Source organism: Bufo gargarizans, chromosome 7 (genome assembly GCF_014858855.1).
Source record: "Bufo gargarizans isolate SCDJY-AF-19 chromosome 7, ASM1485885v1, whole genome shotgun sequence".
Taxonomy (NCBI): Eukaryota; Metazoa; Chordata; class Amphibia; order Anura; family Bufonidae; genus Bufo; species Bufo gargarizans.
In genome coordinates this window covers 57,225,595-57,247,943 of record NC_058086.1, presented here as the reverse complement: position 1 = coordinate 57,247,943, position 22,349 = coordinate 57,225,595, and the positions used below count along the sequence as shown (strand labels likewise).

Genomic DNA, 22,349 nt, shown 5'->3' with positions numbered 1-22,349 from the left:
CGCCGCCATCTCTCATCCAACAGGCACAGAATCTGCTGCCTTGCGTTATTTACATAGTCCATGTATTGGCAGCTTTGGTGGTCTTCTGCTAAGCATCTGAGTAAGGCCTCATGCAGACAACCACATTCTGCTTTGGTGTGCTGTCTGCTTTTTCAGCGTAAACTACACAGTGAGCCATTCAGTTCTATCGGGCAGTGTATGCGGCCATATTGTGTGACTGTTCTGTAAATTGTAGACAGGCCCTTTCTGTTGATGGGAGTGGGAAAATACGGAATGCACATGGAAGGTATCTGTGGTTTGCCAATCCTTTTTTTGCAGACACAGCTGTGACCTTAAAGTAAAATGACATTCACAGATTTATGCCCTGTAGCTATACAGTATAGAGCTGTTTAAGAAATATTTTTATAAAGTGACTACCGCTTTAAAAAACAAACAAAACTGACCAATGATTTTTCTATCTGGTGTCCGCTTATGTTTCAAATGATGTCCTGGTCTCAGTGACCACTGTGTCTAGCCGCTGAACAGAACACACTGCGGTGGTCACAGACAGTAATCCACATAGGACCAGGGCCGCTCCATGGGACCTGCTTCTTTAAATATGGATTCCCTTTCTGTTTTCTTTCCTCTTGTTTCCAGTTACTCTACTTTGATCAAGTTGAGAAATTTGCATTCCCTTGAAATATGCAAAAGGTGAAAAATTGAAGAAGTTATCTAATTATACAAATCTCTAGCTTATATTGTTTTCCTTATCTTCAAGAAATTTGAGTGCTACACACTGCAGGGGTCAGTTTTCATTATTCCGCTAACATATGATCCATGTTAACCACCTTCCTCGTTGTATTTTATTCAGAACCCATTTTACTAAGTATACAGGGCTTATAAAAGCTTTGGATGAGTATATGTACCGTATTTTCTGCTCCATAAGATGCACCTGGAAAATAAGAAAAATATATTTGTCATCCGGCACACTGCTATTTTCTCTTCACTTTTTTTTTTTTTGGGTGGGGTGGGGGGGGAGAACGTCTCAAAGGATAACTGTCACATTTAGGCCCTAATTTTAATTTTCATATATGTAGTTACTAATAACATGATATTCCAGAATCAGTTACTATTAGACTGACTTACCCCATAATTAATAAGATTCAGCCCTTGGCAACCAGTCTGCATAAAACTGCAATTTCACTATTCAGTAAAGATGGCCGCCACTGCCCTCACCCTGAGGCTAATCCCGCCTGCCCTCACTAGCCAGTAACAATAGCCCCCCAAAAGTGTCAGTAACCACAGCCCTCCCCCCTAAAGGGTTAATCTTCTGCAGCACAAAGGGGTCCTCTTACCACATGTTGCTTTCATTTATACACTGAGCAGACGGCAGATCTCCCCTCCCTGGTCTGCGCTGCTTCAACTCTGCATTGTCCCAGTCTGCTGAGTGAGGGAGCGTCTGCCAAGCGCAGGGACAGGGAGAAGTGCACACAGCCCAGGCACTGTTATCAGCTGCTGGGGAGGACCTGGCTTTAATCATTTACTTACAGTCCCTGGCTGTCAGTAATGTGACCTTGCACGCTGCCTGCTTCTGCATCCTCCATCCTTCAACACATAGACGGACCCTGCCTAGCAACCTGATTTTAAGCAGAGGTAAAAGTAGGCAGTTCAGGGAACAAAACTGTGGAATTAAGGGGTAATTGAATACACAGTGAAAAGTTGAAATAGGGCCACCAAGGAGATATTAATCACCACAATCCAGTACTCCCCAAAAAATAATACAACAGTTATCCTTTAAGGAATTAAAAATGCAGTAAGTTTTTTTCATTTTTTATATATTTTTTGCTTTCTTCCATCATGTTCTTGAGAATCGTAGTTACAGCTGGCGTGCAAGAGGTCACAGACCACTTCTGTAGGTAAATAAATGGCGGCCTGTGGTTTATCCGTGATGGCCTAGAATATACATTATTAAAAGTTAATATCCACAACAGACATAAAAAACGTGCTTTATCGGAGTTACAATTATACCCTTGAATAGATGAAGCTTTTAGCCAGCGCTGATTAACTTCTGACTAATGCCGCTGCATAATTGAATAGCCAGTTCCTTGGTTAATGGTGTGATGATTTTTATAGTACAGCGTTGTCTACTAGCATTGGGGGCAGCCATGTTTATATATATATAGATAGATAGATAGATAGATATACTGACAACAGAAGTGAACACGTTTAAATACAGTAGAGCCTTTCAAGGGATAGCAAAATAACAAATTACATTAATAACGGATCCAGTCGCCACAGTTCTGCGACGCAGTTATTGCCCTTGGGCTCTTTACAGGCGAAACATGCTAAATAATTGTTTCACTTGTAAAAGCCTCATGGACCCTTTTTTTTTTTTACGACAACTCACCCGCGATGTGTAATCCCAGCCTAAACAGTCAGTTCTCGACATTGATGTGTTGGAAGCAGGAAAATGGGCATACGCAAGGATCTGAGCAGCTCTGCCAAGGGCCGAATCGTGATGATTAGAAGACTGGTTCAGGACATCTCCAAAACAGCAAGGCCTGGTATAGCGTGAATAGCACCAACCAAAAGTGGTTCAAGGAAGGGAAACTGGTGACATGGTGGTGTGCGCCCAGGGCTCAAGGAGGAAAGTCTAGTTTGTCTGGTCCAATCCCATAGAAGGACTAACAGGTGTTGGAGCACATAGTACACTGCAGCTTGCGTGTGTGGGGCTGCATAGTACTGCTGCGTGGTTTTAATGCTATGGTTTGTCGGTTTCACTGGGGAATTGGTTGAGGCTCAATCTCCCACCCTTATAAGGCCCAAGGAAGTATCTCATTATTTTCTTTTTTTTATTAACTTATTTTTGTTTGTTTTTGTTTGAATATCCATATCAAAGTAATCTTGAAATATTCCAGCCTTATATATATTTTCAGCCTTGACACTATGGCTTACCGGTGGCTTCTGCTTGCCGCTGCTCACTTGTAATCCGTTGGGCAGAGTCATCTCATTATGATTAGAGGGCGGGAGACTTGATGACAGCTTTATTGTATTGCTAAAGGCCTAGTTAAGGACCAGTTTACATGGGCAGATTAGGACCACTATCAGGAACGAACGTTTGCTGTGTAAATGGGCCGCCGATTACCTGACACATGAGCAAAACGCTTATCTATTGGGTGTATCTTCGTTTGTTCCTCTCAGAAAATCACTGCCTGTTGGCAGCATATTACATATGTTGCAGACAGACCAATTATTCTGGGTGGAAACAAACGATCGTAGTTGCAATCATTCATCCCCATACAGAGGAGAGGATCCGGATCATTGTCCTTGTGTATCAGCCTGTGTAATTAGGCTGTTAGGCAAGATGGCAACACTATTCACATTGATAAGACTTTGTGTAGCCACACTGTCACTCATTGGCCTTCAGGAGATGGGGACTCAATCACTTCCTAAAGACTGCTAATAGTTGGCCATGTCTCTAAGAGCTCATACACACAACCATGACCACCCCAGGAAACACGGTCCGGGTATCTGCCGACCAAACTAAACTGACCGTATCATAGTGATTCATTTCATATCTGATCATAGATCTTGTATCACAGTTCGATACAAGAAATCGGATACAAACTGACTGCATCATAAATGACTACGATACGGTCAGTTCGGGTTAGGGGAGCCACGGTAGGCCTGGAAGCTCTGTCCTTTTGTTTGCCGATCACAGTCGTGTGCCTGAGCCCTAACCGTTAATTCCCATTCATTGTAGCTGCCGTAAAGCATGAACCCCCTGCTGCTATGCCTATACAGATAATACAGGAAATTAGTGAGCCTCTAATATGGCCGTTACCAATAAATAGAAAAGTTGCACAATGAAGACATGGGGGAATTTATCAAGGCCAGTTTTCTGGGATGGGAAAGGTTGCATATCTAGGTGGCGTAAATGTCAGTTTCTAATGGCACGTACCTCCCCGAGATGTGCCAAAATGATTAATGGGCAGGGTCAGGCTGGCCACAGAGGGTCCGCCAGTCGGCCCAAGCGCGGACAATAAAACAGGGGCCTTAAGGTCCTATATAGACACGGGGTGGGCCCTCTTGAGTCATTTTCTCTGGTGGGCCCAAAGGACTTCAGTCGGACGCTCTTAATAGGCATGCACCTCGTGATAAATGTGACGTATCTGACTGAAGGACTACTCCTCTCTTGATAATTCGGCCCCATTATTTCTCATCATACAGACTTTCATCAATTATTAATTTAGATAGTGAGCCCCACTGGGGACAGCGAGTGATGCTAATGCCCGTAAAGGGCTGCGGTGTGTATGTCAGTGCTGTATAAGTGAGTAAAATGAGTAATAACACTAAATTGCAGCCTAAAAACACAGGAGGGCAGCCTGGTAATTGTAAATTTTCCTGTGTCTCCCTTGTCCATCAATGAGCAGACCATAGGCTGTTGTATAACACTGTAATAATCTGTACTTATTTCACATCTGCAGTATATGGCAGCCTGTAGTCCGCCGATGGATGCGACGTGGGGAAATTCATAAATTATCGGAGCTTTCTTCTCATGCTGATAAAAACGGAGGCTTGGAAGCTTGTATAAGGTTAATGAGCCGTCGCTGAGCCTAGATTACACTAGCTGGTCAATGATCTAATAGCAGTTTACTAGCTGTTTAAGCCTTATGAGTGTGATCCGCGTAGCAACGCATTTCAATACAATCTCCACAGGTGCAGGTAATTGACTTCCTTTACTAGATTTGTGCACGGTGTTCCAGGATGTGACGTAACAGGTTTCTTAAAACGCCCAGCCTCGAGCCATTTGGAACTGGCCTGTGGAATCTAAGTAAGCGATCGCCTTTCTCTACACGTGTTTGCTGCGCTGCCTGCCACGCTCCGCTAGGAACATGATGACCTGGAATCCAGATAACACTGTGAAAGCTGAAAATCTCTCCCACAAAGCACCAACTAAACAGCGTGTTTCTTGACAAGCCTCAGCCAATATTGTTTTATTAAGAGTAAAAAAAAATCCTTGCCGGTGGTTCGGGAGTAGCAGTTTGTCTGTTCCTTCCAGATAAAATTTTCCCGCTGGGCTCCATGCGGAGGGAGAGCAGAGTACCAATGCACATATTATTTTCTATATAGCTGTGAGTGAAGAACTAAGGCTTTATGTACGCGACCGTGTATTTCATCCGTGTGCTATCTGCATTTTTTGGCAGCTATTACACCAACCTGTTTGTTTTTATGGGGCTGTGCACACGTCCGTGTTTTTTGGAGATCCATGTGCCATTCTACAAATTATAAAACATGTCCAATTCTGGTCCGGACGAGAATCATCATTTCTATAGATGGAAGTGAGAAAAATGCGGAAGATATCCTTATGTTGTGGATCCATGGTTTGCGGCCCAAAATACAGGGCGGATTTATGCCAGTGGATCTGATCGTTTTACCAATTTGCATTTGATTATTCCTAAAATAATACGTGTATTCATCAGATCGCAGCCCTTTTGGCAAAAGTGTTGATTGAGATGTCGTAGCTAGGGATGAGCGATCTCAAACTTTGCGAGTTCAGGCACCCGGACTTTTTCACAGAAGTTCGGTGTTCGGGTAATTTTATTATTTTCCATTGTAACATGGTTATATCAGAAAATAATAGCGTTCTTAAGACAGAATGCGAAACAATATGGCCATTTAGCGGTTAGAAAAAACCCAAAACCTCACCTCATTCACTTGATCGCACTGCAGCAGCTTCTTCTATCTTCACTGCACAGGACCTGCGATGTGCGCTATGACGTCATTGCGCGCTCCCATGTGGTGACGTCATCACGCACATCGCAGGTCCTGTTCAGTGAAGATAGAAGAAGCTGCTGCAGCGCGATCAAGTGGTTGAGGTGAGGTTTTGGGGTTTTTCTAACCCCTAAATGGCCATATTGTTTTGCATTCTGTCTAAAGAACGCTATTATTTTCAGATATAACCATGTTAAAATTGAAAATAATAAAAATGAAGTTCGGGGTCCCCGTTGACTTCAATGCGGTTCGGGTCCTGAACCTGAACTTTGACCTGAAGTTCAGGCGACCCCAAACTTCCACGGGTTTTGTCATCCCTAGTCGTAGCCTATTGAAAAGAATTACATTAAGAAAATCTAGTGCAAGGAAAGATTTTTATTTTTTTCCTTTCACCGTATTTTCAAGCTTCCCCCTACTGTGTCTGGAGTGTAATTACTACCTAGCGGGCTCCCAGGTCTAAACCATCATAAGCTGAAAGGTGGGTCTCCCCCCCACAGGTTACCATCTATGGGTAAATATTTCTGCTTAAAGCACAGTTTGGATTTAAGGGATGAAAAAAATCTATTGAGAGCTGCGCAGCGCAGAGGGGGAGTGCAGCGGAGAAGGAGAAAAGCCATTACACACTCAGCTGGTGCAAGATATTTCTGGTCCAGCATTTTCCATTGTAAGGCTGGGGGCCTTAACACTGCCCGTGCTGAAAGGTACAGAGGTAGCAGAGCTGAATTTCCCATTGAACACTATGGGGACGCATCATTAGTTAAAAAGGCAGCCTTATTCCTCATTCTGCCCTGAAGGCAGTAAACAAAACCTTATAAATACCATATAGAACGGTCAAACTTTTATCTGTACTCGAGCGTCTCCTCAGGCACTTGCATTGGACTCGCCTCTACTGCTGCCCTTTGCTCTTTGCAGCTGGCATTGTAAATGTAGGCTGAGCTCTTCCTTTCCCTGGAGGTGTCCTGCAGGAATTCAAAAAGACGGCTTACACAGAAATCAATCCTGCCATGACCGAGAGAGGAAACGCACATTCAACTCTGCTGCATTCGACAAACGTCCACTATGCCACCTGTGTGATCTGGATGCGCAGTAGTTAAAACCAGACGCTTTTTCCTCTAGGTAGTGCCTGCCAGCCAGTCCAGGAAAGCAACCAGTGTGTAATGAGAAATGGAGAAGGTCGTTCCATGTTATGCCTCCTTAACCCAGAGGGGGCCTTCAGTCAGTGGTTCCTAGTTTATCTTTTTGAAGGCAGGTCATATTGACAAGGTCATGTCCATATACAGTACTTATATACCCTAATATTAATGAATATGCTGTAATGAACGGAAAATATCATGAGTCGTCAACGTCGTGAAGGTTTCCTCTTCTGTGCTCCCACGAGGGTTTCATCCGTTGAATCTTGAAACTAGGTTTGTCAGAAAGCTGGGCGACGGCCGGCGTGTTATCTATTTTGTTGGTTGGCAGGTATATAATTATTATCATTATTTGTTTTATATTAACTTTAGATCTTTGTGCAGTTCATTTTGTAGAGTGTGTGATGCTGTAAAGATACCAAGCTTTAAAAGTTGGATGAATAGGGGCAGAAGCTGCCGGAATGCTCATACCCAGGATAGTCGTAGTATAGGTCCATGCACACAACCGATCCGCATATTTCGGCGGCTCAAATGCGGACCCTTCCATTTCAGTATGGACACGCCGTGTGCTGTCCACATCTATATGTTCCACAGCTCTGCAAAAAGTCATAGAACATTTCCTATTCTTGTCCGTTTTGCAAACAAGAGTAGACATTTCTAACAAAGGGCAGAATGTGCAGGACCGGATACGGTCATGTGGAGGGACCTTAATGATGTGTCCTGCCTTGGGCTTGTCTAATTTCCTTGCTTCAGAGTGGAGTTGTGCTATGAACAATCTTTTGGGACAAGACAAGACAAGACATTCACCTCTGCCCGCTCTTGAGGTGTGCTGCCTGATCCCGGCATGGCGGCTCCGTTCAGCACACAGGCTGCAGGTGACTTAGCTGGCAGAACCGCTGCTCCCAAGCTCGTTGAATTGGCAGCATTTCAATATCAGAAGATGCTTTAGGCAGGATCACTGGTAATGACCTACATATTTGCAGAAATTTCGACTGAAGGTAAACAGGGGGCTGAAGAAAAGCCATCTTCAAGTCCATTAACAGCTTTTGGCCCTGGCGGTGTATAAAATATATACCGGTAATCAACAATCATCTCCTGTTTGTACTGACTGCTGGTGCACTTCTTTGTCGGTTTTGTGCTTTTGTTGTGCCACAGTACGGCATATTGCAGATTTGTATTTTTTATATATATATATTTTTTTTATAACATGGGTATATTGTCAAAAGTGATGTTCACATTACTGTTTAATCTCCGTTGGATGTATACAGCTGAAGTACTGCCAACGTATAATATCTCCTACATGAGCCTCTGAGAATGAAACATTTTCATTGGGACTTATGGATATGTTTAGCATGTGTGCCGGGAGGTTCTTTAGTCCACATCTGAACGTAAAGTAAAAATGAAATGTAAACGGACAATTCGGCTAGTTTCCAGCAAAAATGCAGGACAGAATACCGCAGCATACTGCGCTGTTTTGTCCGACAGTATGATTGAAGCCTGACGAACTCCATTATAGTCGGTGGGGTCTGTCGCATGTCGTTGCTGTCTGGCATATGATGGATCTGGCACTTCACCTTTTTGGGATTTCTGTTTCCAGGTCGGAGAAGAGACGAAACAGTAAATATGCTGCAGATGTGAACCTAGTCTTGGGCCCCATTCACGCTACTGTATTTTTGTTCCGGACGCAGACCCGTTAATTTCAATGGGCATGCAAAAGATGTGGACAGCACGCCTGCATCCGTATGTCCCTTCCGCAGCCCCTAAAAAATAATAGAACATATACTTGTCCCGTGTTAAAGACAAGGATAGGCTTTTGTAACTTAATCCAGGGCCTGTGGAAGGGGGAAAATGTGGGATGCACATGGCTAGTGTCCGTGGTCTGCGGCCTACCAAACGGACACGGTCGTGTGAATAGGGCGTTCATTGTATAGACAGGAGTGTGCCCAGAAACTCTAGCAACCTATCCCGAGCGTCTAGTTTCTGTAGCCAAAAGTTTACCATTGGTCCTTTTACTTCTCCAGGAGGGAGACATGTATGATTTCCAGGATCTGGTTTGTATGAACTACATATGCACTAAGCCTTACATGTTCTGTGTGTCTCCTTTCTGTAGTAAATAGACATGACCCTTCAACCATGACATACACGTCGAGCACCGAGAGCCCTGTAGTGGTCCTGGTTCATAACATAATTGCAGGACATTCTATATACCTGTATTTATATCCTCCCTGAGAACCCGTTTAAAGGTCTTGTCTGGCTTAGAACACCCATTTCCAATTATCCTATAAGGCTGTATTCACACAGTGCAGTTAAATCACGTTTTGCTGCCGAGATCACTACAAAACCCTAGGAAACAGTCATAACGGCAGCCTTTCACAGTAATTGCAGCAATAAACCTTTATTTCACCTCACCACGTTAAATATACTCTTATGGAATTTCAGTTTAGTAGAGGGAGCCCTGAGAAGTAACTTCTAAGAGCTAGCCGCAGCAGAGAATAGCTACCAAGGGTCTCTCTTTCTCTCTCTCCCTCTGGAGAAATCTGAAAATTTGTATGTTTAGTGTAGGCCAGGGATCAGCAACCTCCTGCACTCCAGCTGTGGTGAAACTACAAGTCCCAGCATGCACAGTTGCTTGACCTTTCTCAAAATTCCTGCACAAGTGAAGGGAGCGTGCTGGGAGTTGTAGTTTTGCAACAGCTGGAGTGCCATAAGATGCTATCAATTGTCCCAAAGGTATGCATAGCCTAAAGCCAATGCCTGTGTGGTAGAACCCCCCCTCACTTTGATTAAAAGGGATTTCCAGTAATTGATGGATTATGCTCAGGATAGGCCGTCGCTATCTGATCGGCGGGGTCCCACACCCCCGCCAATCTGTTCTGCAGTAGGTCCATTGCTGAAACTTCACTGGGTCATCCATTGTATAATGGACAGAGCTGGTTACTGCAGTGCCGCTCCCAGTAAGGTGAATGGGAGCAGGATTGCCATAACTAGATCCGTCCACTACACAATGGACAGAGCTGAGTAGTTCTGGAGCTCCTGCAGAACAGCGGGGGTGTCGGACCCCTGACTATCAGATGTTGATTATCTAGACGGAATATGTGTATACAGTATATACTGTGTTATAAGGTCAGACTAGATTCCCTGGTTATGGTGCAGGAAACACGTTTTGTCTGTTGATTTCTAATTTACCGTCCTGCTGAATTAGGCTACTTTCACATATGCGTTTCCGTTTTTGCGATCTCAAAACCCATCCGTTTGAATACAACAACTGGTTGCGTCCATTTAGAATGGATCTGGTTCTATTATATTGAAAATGAAGGAACCGGATCTAGCACTGAAACCATTTAGTCAATGGGCGACGGTCAGTTTTTTTTTCGTGTCCGAATAAACGGATCCATCACCATTGACTTAAATTTTTTGTGCCGCATCCGGCTTCTTCAGTTTCCCATGCCGCACACAAAAATGCTGCTTGCAGCGGTTTTGTGTCCGGCATGGGAACGCAGCAAACAGGAACGGAGTATAGAATATAATGGTGCACTCCTCGTTCCAGTTTGTTCAGTTTTCTTCTCATTTCTTCTCAAAATGAATGGAGACAAACTGAAGCGTTGTGCTGCGGTTTTGAGATCCTGTGCTCGATCTCAAAACCGGAAAGGAAAACGCAGATGTTAAAGTAGCTTTACCAGTCCCATAGCTGCCAGGAAAATGCCCCCTTTAAGGCCTCTTCCCCCGTGGAATGTGTGCGCCCCGTGGTCATGCTGCAATGCACAAACACCGACCGTGGGGCAGCCGCAGCGGATCGCAGACACATTCACTTTAATGGGTCCGCGATCCGACCGTTCGGCAAAAAGATAGGACATGTTCTATCTTTTTGCGTAACGGAAGTACTGGACGAAACCTCACGGAAGCACTCTGTAGGGCTCCCGTAGGATTCCGTTCTGTGTTTCCATTCCGCATCTCCGGATTTGTGGACCCATTCAAGTGAGTGGGTCCGCATCCGTGATGCGGAATGCCCACGGAACGGCGCCCATGTATTGCGGATCCGCAAATACGGTCCGCAATACGGCCACGGAGCGCACACGTTTGTGTGAAAGAGGCCTAAGAATTCCTTGCTGTATTGTAAGACGCCATTCTGTTTAGATCATACCAGTCTTTCATGTCATTGTAATAGAAAGCTGAATTGTTGATTCAATAAACGTCTCTCCGGATCTATATAATACCATTTTGCGCTGGCATCTTCAGCTATCAGGTTGCCGTAAAATAAACTGTCAAACGGAACGTTTTAAGGAAATGAAATCCATGTTCTTTGAAATGTAAAGCACACAAGGCAATTTCAGTCCGACTTCAAATAATATAACCATGTTCACTCCTCTGGCTGAATGCGAGATTAATACCGCACTTCTATAGGACTATGAATTACAGGCGCACGGAGGTCACCCTTGTTTTTTTTTATTTTATTTTATTTTAAAGCAAACAGCTTCTTCGTAATGTTGGCGGTCTGCATGGAAAATGCAAAATTAGGGATAAAATGCGCAGAGAAAGTCTTTCATCTTAAGGTCATGAAATAAGGCAAAAGTAAATAGCGCAGTTTGATATGAAATTCATTTTTGGCTACCAGGGATTCTGGAGCTTGTAGGTCTTAAAAACTTGTAGAGTAACTACTTCCGAGGTGTACGGCTTTGTATGTCAGGATTAGCGGAGCAATAAAGCTACCTGCACGTGTTGTGGATTATGGACATTTTTCTCCGCCCGCATCCTCACGTGGAAAAAAAAATAAAAAATCCGTAATATAGTACCAGTAAAGTGTATGATATCAGACAAATGTGTACACTTTTGCTCTTTCATTCCATGCGGAAATTGACCTGCCGTGCGGCTTTTGAAATCTGCAGCATGTCAGTTCTTTGTGTGGATTTCACCCTCTTCAATGCAAGGGGGAGATCTGCGGCCAAACCACATCAGATCCACACCAAAAACAGCAAGTGTTTTTTTTTGGGTGTGGAATTTCTGCAAGACAAACCCGCACCTGTGTGCAAGTAGCAGGGTGGATAAAAATCTATGATTTTTTTTTTTAAAAAAATCGAAAAAATCTATTTTTTATTTAAATCAGATTTTTTTTTTTTTTTATATAAAATGCTTTTTGAGGAAAATATATTACCATCCAAAGGTTATTTCATTATGAAATAAAGATTACTTTTTTAATTATGTAGAATAAGGCTGTATATGTTTTAATTTTTTGTTAAATTCCATTAATCCATTCACAATGTCATGCTCTTCCAGAGGTTTTTGTAAGATTATTGGGTAGTTTCTCTACCTACAAGATATTATCACAGATGCTTAGTTTAATTTTGGAGTTCTCAAAACTGAATTTATAACATGAAAAGAGTTGAGAAAAAGATCTTAAAGGGTTTCTACCACTTCGCTGCACATATTTAGCTGTCAGACACTAGCGATCCGCTAGTGTCTGCTCTGCCCAACCATCCTAATATAATTGCTTTTGGGGCAGCCGTTTTGCTAAAAAAAAGAACTTTTATTAATATGCTAATGAGCCTCTAGGTGCTATGGGGGCGTCATTAGCACCTAGAGGCTCCGTCTACCTTCAGAAACTGCCGCCGCCCAGCGCGTCCCTCTGAATGCGATCCTCCTTGTGAGCGTATGTATTCTGCGCATGCGCAGTGAATGTCTGACCGCTTCCTTGCTCAGACATCTCCACTGCGCCTGCGCGATGACGCCGTAGTGCTCCGACGAACAGGCGCAGTGGAGATGTCTGAGCAGGGAAGCTGTCAGACATTCACTGCGCATGCGCAGAATACATACGCTCACAAGGAGGATTGCATTCAGGAGGAGATGGGCGGGCTGGAGGGACGCGCTGGGCGGCGGCAGTTTCTGAAGGTAGACGGAGCCTCTAGGTGCTAATGACGCCCCCATAGCACCTAGAGGCTCATTAGCATATTAATACAAGTTCTTTTTTTTAGCAAAACGGCTGCCCCAAAAGCAATTATATTAGGATGGTTGGGCAGAGCAGACACTAGCGGATCGCTAGTGTCTGACAGCTAAATATGTGAAACCGAAGTGGTAGAAACCCTTTAATCCTAACTTCTACAAACCTATAAATACAGAATCAACCCCTTCAGTGCTAAGTTTAAAGTTCAGTGAATAGAATATAAACAATATTTTTCTGATTGTTTTGGAGTGGAATAGATCTGCACAAGAACAGAGTGAAACTAAGTGTAAGGAGGAAAAGGCAAGCAGACAAGGAGTACTACAAAATGAAAGTGAAACTTTCTGAGCACAGTACTGCACAGCCACAGACAGACAAGTCTTTGGATCTTTTTGTGTGTATGACCTGAGGTTTATCACATTCTTTCCTTGGAGGAAAAAAACTATAATGGCAGCAGGCCGTAAAAGAGACCTAGTTTGGCAATATTTTAATGAAGTTCCTTTACCTATCGGTAAGGCAGGCATGCGTGCAAAATGCAAACACTGCAACAAAGAAATGCAAGGCCTGGTGGCCTGAATGTGGCGACATCATGAGATGTGCTGTGATGAAGATGACCAAAAAAACTAATTTTTCTCCTTCCTAAGTGCAACAGAAAAATTGTCCAAATATGAATCTTTATGTAAAAAACTATGATTTAAATCAAGCCTTACTGACTAGTGATTTAAATCGTGATTTAAATCGGTTTGCTTTAAATCAAATCCACCCTGGCAAGTAGCCTAAGAAAGCCGCCAATATCAAACCTTCTCTTCTCACATAATGTGCTTAGTGTAGGCATCTATCTCCACTTGATGGCCACTTCGTTGAGCATTGAGTGTAAGTTAAGACAAGCAGCAGAAGTCAAGTAGAGATCCAGTGGTGTCTCCTGGTGTCCTTTTGTAAATGTCCTCCGGCCGGTTGGCATGCATTGTTGTAACAGGAACTCTTAGATGTTCTTAGGTAATGCTGATAGGGTCTTGATGCTTTGACAACCTCCAATGAGGACAATCGTGTCGATTCCAGAAACTGAACCCCTATATGTTTTATTGTTTTCTTGGTGACCTATCCCTTTATTGTAATGCGTAATGAATATGTGACCATAGACCTCACCTCCTACTGCTATAACTGCTTGAGATAGCTGCATATCAGTAGGGCATGCCATAAAATTATGATCAAGGTGGCCCAACCTCGCGAGAATTAATTCCCTTTACACCAGGTGATCAGGAGTGTTACAGCTATGGGCTATGCTGGGGGTATTTTTTTAATCTGTAAGTGGTGACCTATCCTTGCGACATGCTATCATTTACTATAGGGGAAATAATCCTTTAAGCCCCAACCCTTTCCCAAGGCAAAAACTAAATTATGGATACAACAAAGATGTAAAAGACTCTTGTGTCTCTTCCATATATCTAAAATATTGATGGTTTCAAGAGTTTTAGAATTTTCTGAGTTACTGGTGGTTTTTTTTTCCCCCCCATTTTTATTTGTTTCCACTTTATGGCATCTGTCAGCAGTTTTGTACCTGTGAAACTGGCCGGCTGACCTGTTACATGTGCGCTTGGCAGCTGAAGGCGTCTGTGTTGGTCCCAAGTTCATATGTGCCCGCATTGCTGAGAAAAATGCTGTTTTATGGTGTTACCATTACACCTAGAGGATCAGCTCTCTGCAACTGCCACACCCTCTGCACTATGATTGACAGGGCCAGGCAGTGAAATCATTGCAAGTGGCCCTGTCAATCAAATTGCAGCAGTTGCAGAGCCTCTAGGTGTAATGGTAACGCCCCCGTTGCTCCTAGAGGCTCCTTTACAAATATTATAACATCATATTTCTCAGCAATACGGGCACGTATGAACATGGGACCAACACAGACGCCTTCAGCTGCCAAGTGCACATGTAACAGGTCAGCCAGTTTTATATGTACAAATCTGCTGACAGATGCCCTTTAAACCAGGCACAATGTCTTGTAGGATTAGCTCAGCTAAATGTAATGACACCTTCCACTTAGTGAGCTGTTGCTTCATTCTGGAGAAAAAGTACTTTTAATCCATATGCAAATGAACAGTTAAGTGCACCGAGGGTGGGTCCAAATCACTGTGTACCCTTCTTCTGACAAGCCCAGGTTCCTGCATAGTCCTCTTGCTTGGCCCGGTCAATGAAGAAGGAGAGGGAGGTGCTGGCAGGAGGAGTGAGGGTGCACAGAGTGGTTTGGGCCTGCCCTCAGTGCACTTAACTGCTCATTTGCATGTAGATTAAAAGTTTTTTTTCTCCAGAATGAAGCAACAGCTCACTAAGTGGAAGGTGTTGTTACATTCAGTCGAGATAGCCCTACAAGACATTGGGGGGCATTTATCAAGACTGGTGTTCCCATATGGCCGCCTTGATCCCCTTCGCTGAAATAAGATGTGCCTAATTTAAGACGCAAATGCCTCTAAATAAATTAGTTGCATCTCTGGCACTCCGGGCGCCACAAACGTGAACTAAAACTTATGTTAGTTTCTGGTGCAAGTTATAGTAAATCAGGCAGCCCCGCCCCCTCCTGATAAGCCCCACCTCTTTTCTTGCCACTTCAGAAAAGTGTTGAAGCTGAAAAAGGCACAAATAATGGCGCGCACCCTTATTTGTAACTTTTTAACAGATGTAAAAGCTTTAGTAAATGTACCCATTGTGCCTGTTTTAGTGAATTTCCTGGGGACAGGTTCCCTTTAAGACACATTATCTGATATCTCTAAAAGCAGAGTTTGGACGCCGTCGCTGTAGCATTTCCCTGATGGATGCAACATGTACGGTATATTCAGTGCTAAAATTACAAGAGCCTTCACAATAGAGCGCATTATCCTCTCAACAATGCACCTCCGCTCCCTCCCTGATTTACAGTCGCCAATAATGGAGAGCGCACGTCCTTGGCAGCTAAGTGGTTAAGTGCTGCACCTCCTGCCATATTGCATTTGAGGGGAAAGAAGCCGAAAACAAACAGGGCTGGCATGAAAAATGGTATAGCAGCACTAGTGCACCACGTGGGAGTGAAGTGGATGGCAAAGAAGTAATAGTGTTGCCTGATTATTATTATTTTTTTATAGTGTAAGTCAGCAATTTTTTTATTTCTTCAGAAATTTACCCTAAATCGGCATTTATTTAAGAATGGCTCGTGTCAAAAGCAATTGGCGGTTCCGACTCTTCAGAGGTTTCCTCAGCATCAACCTAAAGCGTCAGAAGTGTGGCCCCTGTGGCCCATTCTTCCAATAACTTGCCGTCGCATTTGCTTAAATGGCTTGTAACGAGCAAGGTCTTCGCCCACTCTGTGACATCACGTCATTATATCTTGTAATTGCTTACACAGCCTCGCTCGAGCCTCGGCGTTCGCATTTTGGCAAAATTACAAGAGCCTTCACAATAGAGCGCATTATCCTCTCACAATGCGCCTCCGCTCCCTCTTTCATTTGCAGTCACGAATAATGGAGCGCACACACGTCCTCGGCAGCGTCGTGGTTAAGTGCTGCACCTCCTGCCATATTGCATTTGAGTGCAAGCACATAACCTCTTAATTACCTCCCAGTGATTCAGTCCATTAATATGGCTGCTCTCCCTTTTATATTTTAGCTGTGGTCTCCACGTTTAGTTTTATTTACAAGGCCGCCACCATCGCGTCATCTATGTGCCCTTTACAGCCTGCCATGAGATGCATCAGAATATTACACAGACAATGGAAGCCGTAATCTTTCATGATCAGGGGCAGGCCGGGCCTCATAACAATCGTCGGCAGGAGGGGGGCTGAGCTCATACGCAGTCTCCGTACCAGAAAACCACTAATATCACTTGTATGTTATTCAGGGGAGTGGAGTTTAAAGGGGTTCTCCTATAATTAATGTAAAAAAATTAAAATCGGACATCCTATGGAACATGACAATCTCTTACTAACAAAGCTAGAACCAGCCCTGCACCTCACATGGATCCAGAGATCTCCCCATTCATTGCTCTGCTAGATTTATATCAAGCTGGCAGCTGGAGGGGCATGTCCTTAATGCTGGAGGTCAGGGGGTGAGTCCTTTTTGCAGTGGCTGTCTCTCAGTCACAGCTCAGGACACAATTGAAGGATGGAACTGAGCATGGGTGTCCACCTCAGCATGGTGGACAGAGAAATAAGAAAAGGCGCAAACAGCAGGTGGCGCTATAAAGCCAGATTTCAGTGAATAATTCGGTGGCTATACTACATTTTAGTTACATGCAGTTAAAAAAGTATTCGGGACCAGGTACTGGTTTGAAAACTGAAGAGTATTTTTTGGTGGGACAACCCCTTTTAATGCTTTAGCTTTGTGTGCTTTTGCATTTTTACTGTAATGTTTTTGTTTTTTTCATGAATCTTTGTCTTTTGGGGACTTTTTGTGCAGTGGTTTAATTAGAAATACGGGACATGCCTCCCTTTCAACAACATTTCAGATTTAAAGAGTCTTTGTATCTCATCTTTGGGGTTCACGAGATTAAAGCGGTCCTAGGTCACTCAAGCTATTGCCTCTTGGTCGGGGATTTTGTACCACAGCTTGGCAGTACATATATGGGTCAGGGTAACATCTGACCTTGTACTGAAAGTATGGGACCCCTTTTATCCATAGCACCCCCATCTCAGTATTACTGAGGTTCACATCAAAATTAAAGATTTTGTCTAATGGCATTAATATGCTTATATTTTATGCTTATTAACCTATATATTTTAAGCTTATTAAGGCATGTTTAGAAGTCTAAAATGCACAGCCTAAAGCCTGTATTACACAGGCCGATTGAGCAAGCGATTGTCAGGAGGGAAGCGTTCCCTCCCGGCAATTGCTTGCTAGCTACTAGAGGAGACTGCTGCTACTACATGCGGCGATCTCCTCTGCAGCATGGGGAGGAGCGATGGCTTTGCCATAACTCATCCCCTTGCTGTCTAGTGGTTTGCTGGCGGCAGATCATGATTAGATAATCTGCTGCCAGTCACCCGATGAATAAGCGTTTTCTCGTTCATTGGGCAATCCAGCGGCAGTATTACACTGCAAGATGACCGCTAACGAGCATCCATACAAACACTAGCCTAAAAAATCGGCCAGTGTAATACAGCCTTAATATGGTACCAGCTGAGAAAATTAGATTTTCAAATCTCAAACACACTGTGCGGAAATTGATGACCTATCCTCGGGATACGTCGTCAATATCAGATCAGCGGGGGTCCGATACCCAGCACCCCCGCTAATCGGCTGTTTGAAATGGAGACAGCGCTCATTACACTATGCGTCATCTCCTCTGGAGCAGCGGCGTAGTGTCATTGCAGGTAAATGCTCTATTCAAGTGAACGGAGAGAGTGCTCGTCATTACACTAAAGGGGCTGTGCAGGCAGTATATATTGATGACCTATCCTCAGGATAGGTCATCAATGTCTGATCAGTGTGGTGTCCAACACCCAGCACCCACTGCCAGTCAAAAAGTAGGCTTAAAAAATAAAAGAAATCCTGCTCAGATCTCCCATTGCTCCCGCTCGGACATAATGGTGAGATGAATATGACTTATTTTGAGGCATTCTGACCTTTTGGAGGCCATGTCCTGGTGATAGAAGGACCCGCACCTATCTGACAATGGGGGCATATGCTAGCGATATGCCACCAGTGTCTGATATGACACAACCCGTTTAATACTCCCTTTAAACGCTGCTGAAAACCTAATTTGTAGTAATGTCATAATCTTTTGCATATATTATTTTACAGTAAAGCAATAGAATCGGCAAGAAGCACATTATGGGAAATCACTGAGGACTTTTGCATTTACTCTGATCCCTCGTAAAGTTACACACAAAGCCAAAATTCAATCTTCCCCTGTGATCTCTTACATAGAGGTTGATAGAAACCATTTAGTTGAAAGTTCAGTCCCGTTACCAACAGTGGGGGGTATTTTTTGTATCTGTATTCTACCATTATAGAGTCGATGGGTTTTGCAGGGTTTTGCTTTTATGATCACAGAAAGATCAAACCACAAGGAGGTTAAAAGATTCTTGTCAGATCAATGCTGCGGTTCATAATGAAAGGGAGGACATGACTGCTGGAATTTCAGCTCAAATTCAGTTTTGGAGCCTTGAGAAGAAATGTGACATTACCGGTGTGTGGTGATCAGCGAGTGACCCGGAATGACTACCGCCATCTCTAGTGTAATGAAACTGTCCTGTCTGATGGCAGCTCGGCAGTGTCCTTGGTTTCTGGATGATTTTTACTTCTCCGGTGACTGGTGGAGGTGCGGAAGTTGTGGTCTTTGCCCTTGTACGTTTATTCACATGTGTTAATGGGATTGTCTATATTACGTTAATGTATGCACAGTCGGGACAAGCTGCCTCTTATTAGGCTAGCATTGAAATGAATTCTATTTTACGGTTTTAGGCTGCTAGTTGAGGATATAATGCAGCAAGGGAAATGTGTAGAAGGACCAGATTGAATGGGGTCTCCCTATATTTATAGCATACAACCTACTTCTCATTTAGGGTTTGTCTGACAACCTCTACTAAGTTTTGTCCGCTGCTCCTAAAATGTATATTCTTCTCTTGAAGGGGTTGATTGGGTGTTTAATACTGATGACCAGTCTTGGGATAGGATCATCAGTATCTGATCAGTGGGGGTCCAACATCCGGCACCACTGCCGATCAGCTGTTTGGGGAGGCTGCGACGCTCACGGGAACCATATGACATCACATTCATTGGTTACATGGACTAGATTCGCATGAGTCCCACCCATTCAAGTGAATGGGGCTGAACTGCGATACCAAACACAGCCACTATGCAATAGGACGGCGCTGTGCTTGGAAAGTTGCAAGTAGGCCGCGATACTCACTGGAGCTCCGGGCGAGTGCCACGGCCTCCTCAAACAACTGATCGCCAAGGGTGCCAGGTGTCAGAACCTCACCGACCTGATATTAATGACCTATCCTGAGCATAAGTCATAAGTTAAACGCTTGGAAATAAAACCCTTCAAAACACCCTAGCTTCGTACTGTTCTGCTCAGAGTCTCCTTGCAGTCCACGTTTACCTGTATTTAGCAATTATTTTGGAGGGAGGGGTGTGATCTTCTTTTCCTTAAAATTTTATTTCTGAGATTTGTAAGTATTTTCCTTTGAAAGTGTACTTAATGGCCTACAGGTCTCAAGTTACAGCCTGTATTCACTATTCTGCAGGCTTCAGAGTTGAAATCTCCCTGGATTTCCTGCTGGATCAGCATCTGCACAGACCTTTCTCTGATATTTTAGTTGTGGGACCTAGTAGTCTTTGCACCGTGCTCTGTAGAATCATAGGCCTCATGCACATGGCCGTTTTCATTGCAAACCGCAGATCCGCAAAATACAGATGTGCGCCGTGTGCATGCCGCATTTTGTTGCAGACCCTTTGTAGGTAATAGAACATGTTCTATCTCTTATTGCAAAACGGACACACAGATCCGGACATGGACACAGCGGTATGCCACCAGTGTGCAAGATGAGACAGCTCCTTTTAATGGTAACGCAGTGCACATTGGGAAATCCATGACCAAAATCACAGCGTTGTTGCATAGAGTATATTAGAAAACTAGAGCTGGTTCTATCTTAATTAAGATCTAATCCTATACTTCTGGACAACCCCTTAAATATTTAATTTTACATCCTCATTTCCATTCTCTTGTGTACCACCAAAGCCAGCAAGACGCGTTCTCACTTTTATGTGAGATAGCATATAAATGTTAACCGAGAATTTCTTTAAAACCCGCTGCTTCTCCTTCTGCTTCAAGCAGCATCCACGAGTTGAAGGTCGCAGTGTAACATTCCTTCTAAAGTAGATTTTGATGATCTTTTAGAATAGATGCTTTTGAAAACATTGACACATGGATAATAATTCTTTCTTTTCGCAGGAGTCCAATGTTCTTATTGCTGCTAACAGCCAGGGCACAATCAAGGTAAGTTGTATCCCTCACCTTATACAGGCCATTTCTGGGTCCGTGTGAGGATGGACTTCTGTTGAATATCTTGCTAGAAGTTGAGGAACATCGAGTCATTGGATTCTTGCTTCACCAGACAGCCTTCCTAGGACTCGTTTTCTCTTACCTCCTTGTTATACAGATCACTTAGTGCGCGCCAGAGTCAGCCATTTAATGTTCCTGAAAATATAGCTTTATCTCTATTTGGTGGTGTTACTTCAGCTGTCACCCACATTGGCAGGATGACATATTACCCACAGATGGATCTTGTTAGAAAACACATATTCCTTACAGTTGCAAAATGCAGTAATGTTGTTCTTTCATTTTCCATTCAGGTACTGGAGCTGGTATGAAACATAGACACCTGGTTCACAAGTGAAGAGGTCTTCAAGTTCTCTTGTTCTAAGGCAGGATCTCCACCTGCAGAAAACTCTAAAACTCTTCCTGATGGAGACTCTCAAAGCATTACGTCACATGTCACTTCTGGACTCTCGTGAGACTTTTCGATGGGCAGGACAAGAGTGGGAATGCCCATAAATGGACCAACAGTTTATGCCGCCATCCCCGGGCACTCAAGAATTCTCCCGCCCTCATAACTGTGTACTTTTTCTCTTCTGGTGCTGCTTTATACCTTAGTAATTGGGGGGCCTGTATACTGTTGCTTTGTTCGGTTCCTACCAACACTGAGGACATAACCTGAAAGGTAGAGAAAGGCTTCATTTTTATCATAGGGGAAGCTATTAAAAACATCACACAAAAAGAAAGTCCCAAAAACCTAAAAATAAAGATTTAAATATTTCTAAGGACAAATTGCTGTCTGATTATACTGTCATTTTTATTTCTGTATATTAAAACCTAAGCTTCTCCTCTGCGGTACATGTAAAGATGGGGCTACGAACAGCATCACGTTCTACAGCTGCACAGTTTACAGACAACTACTTCACTAGACACCGACGAGCAAGCTGTATGTGTATCTCTGACCTAACTTCCGATTGACAGCCTGTATTATAGCCAAAAGTGGTATACAGAATGTTACTGGTAGCTGCTAAAACGTGTCCATGCTCTGTCAACAGACACACCGCTATAATGCTCAAAGATGTGAACTAAAAGTCATCAAATGGGTTTTCCAGAGTTAAAAACAAATCTATAATTAACATCAACTGTGGTCTTAGAGCGCGCCATTTGTTATTTTTGCCTTTCAAAAGGTATGACACAAAATAGAGTCATAAGAAAAGATGCTCTGGAATTGTTATTCCATGGGGAATACAAGTAGTTACTAAGACATACATGTCACAAGAGGGGACAGGTCCTCTATAAGCAGTAAGTGAGTATTCGATTGACAGTTGATGCTCTGAGTAACTTTGAAAAAAACACAAGACTGGGCTAGACAACTGGGCATAGCATTTCCAAAGCAGCAGGTCTTATAGAGATGTTCCCAGTATTGCAGTCTTTAGTACTGTACTTGCCAAATGTGGTCAAAGGAACAGAAACAGTGTTACGGGTGCCAAAGGCTCATTGATTGCACATTGGACACTAAGGCTTGC

The 22,349-nt window shown here is 43.5% G+C and overlaps 1 protein-coding gene across 2 annotated transcripts in view; it reads left to right on the top strand.

Annotated features, from left to right (window-relative positions):
• The window catches only part of COP1 (COP1 E3 ubiquitin ligase), a 188,822-nt gene extending 167,207 nt beyond the window's left edge, over positions 1–21,615 (top strand). For both annotated transcript variants that reach the window (XM_044301397.1, XM_044301396.1), the window contains 2 exons: positions 20,740–20,784; positions 21,141–21,615. In XM_044301397.1, coding sequence (XP_044157332.1) covers positions 20,740–20,784; positions 21,141–21,158 — 63 coding nt within the window. In that variant the 3' untranslated portion in view covers positions 21,159–21,615. The remainder of the gene's footprint in view (positions 1–20,739; positions 20,785–21,140) is intronic.
• The last annotated feature ends 734 nt before the right edge of the window (positions 21,616–22,349 follow it).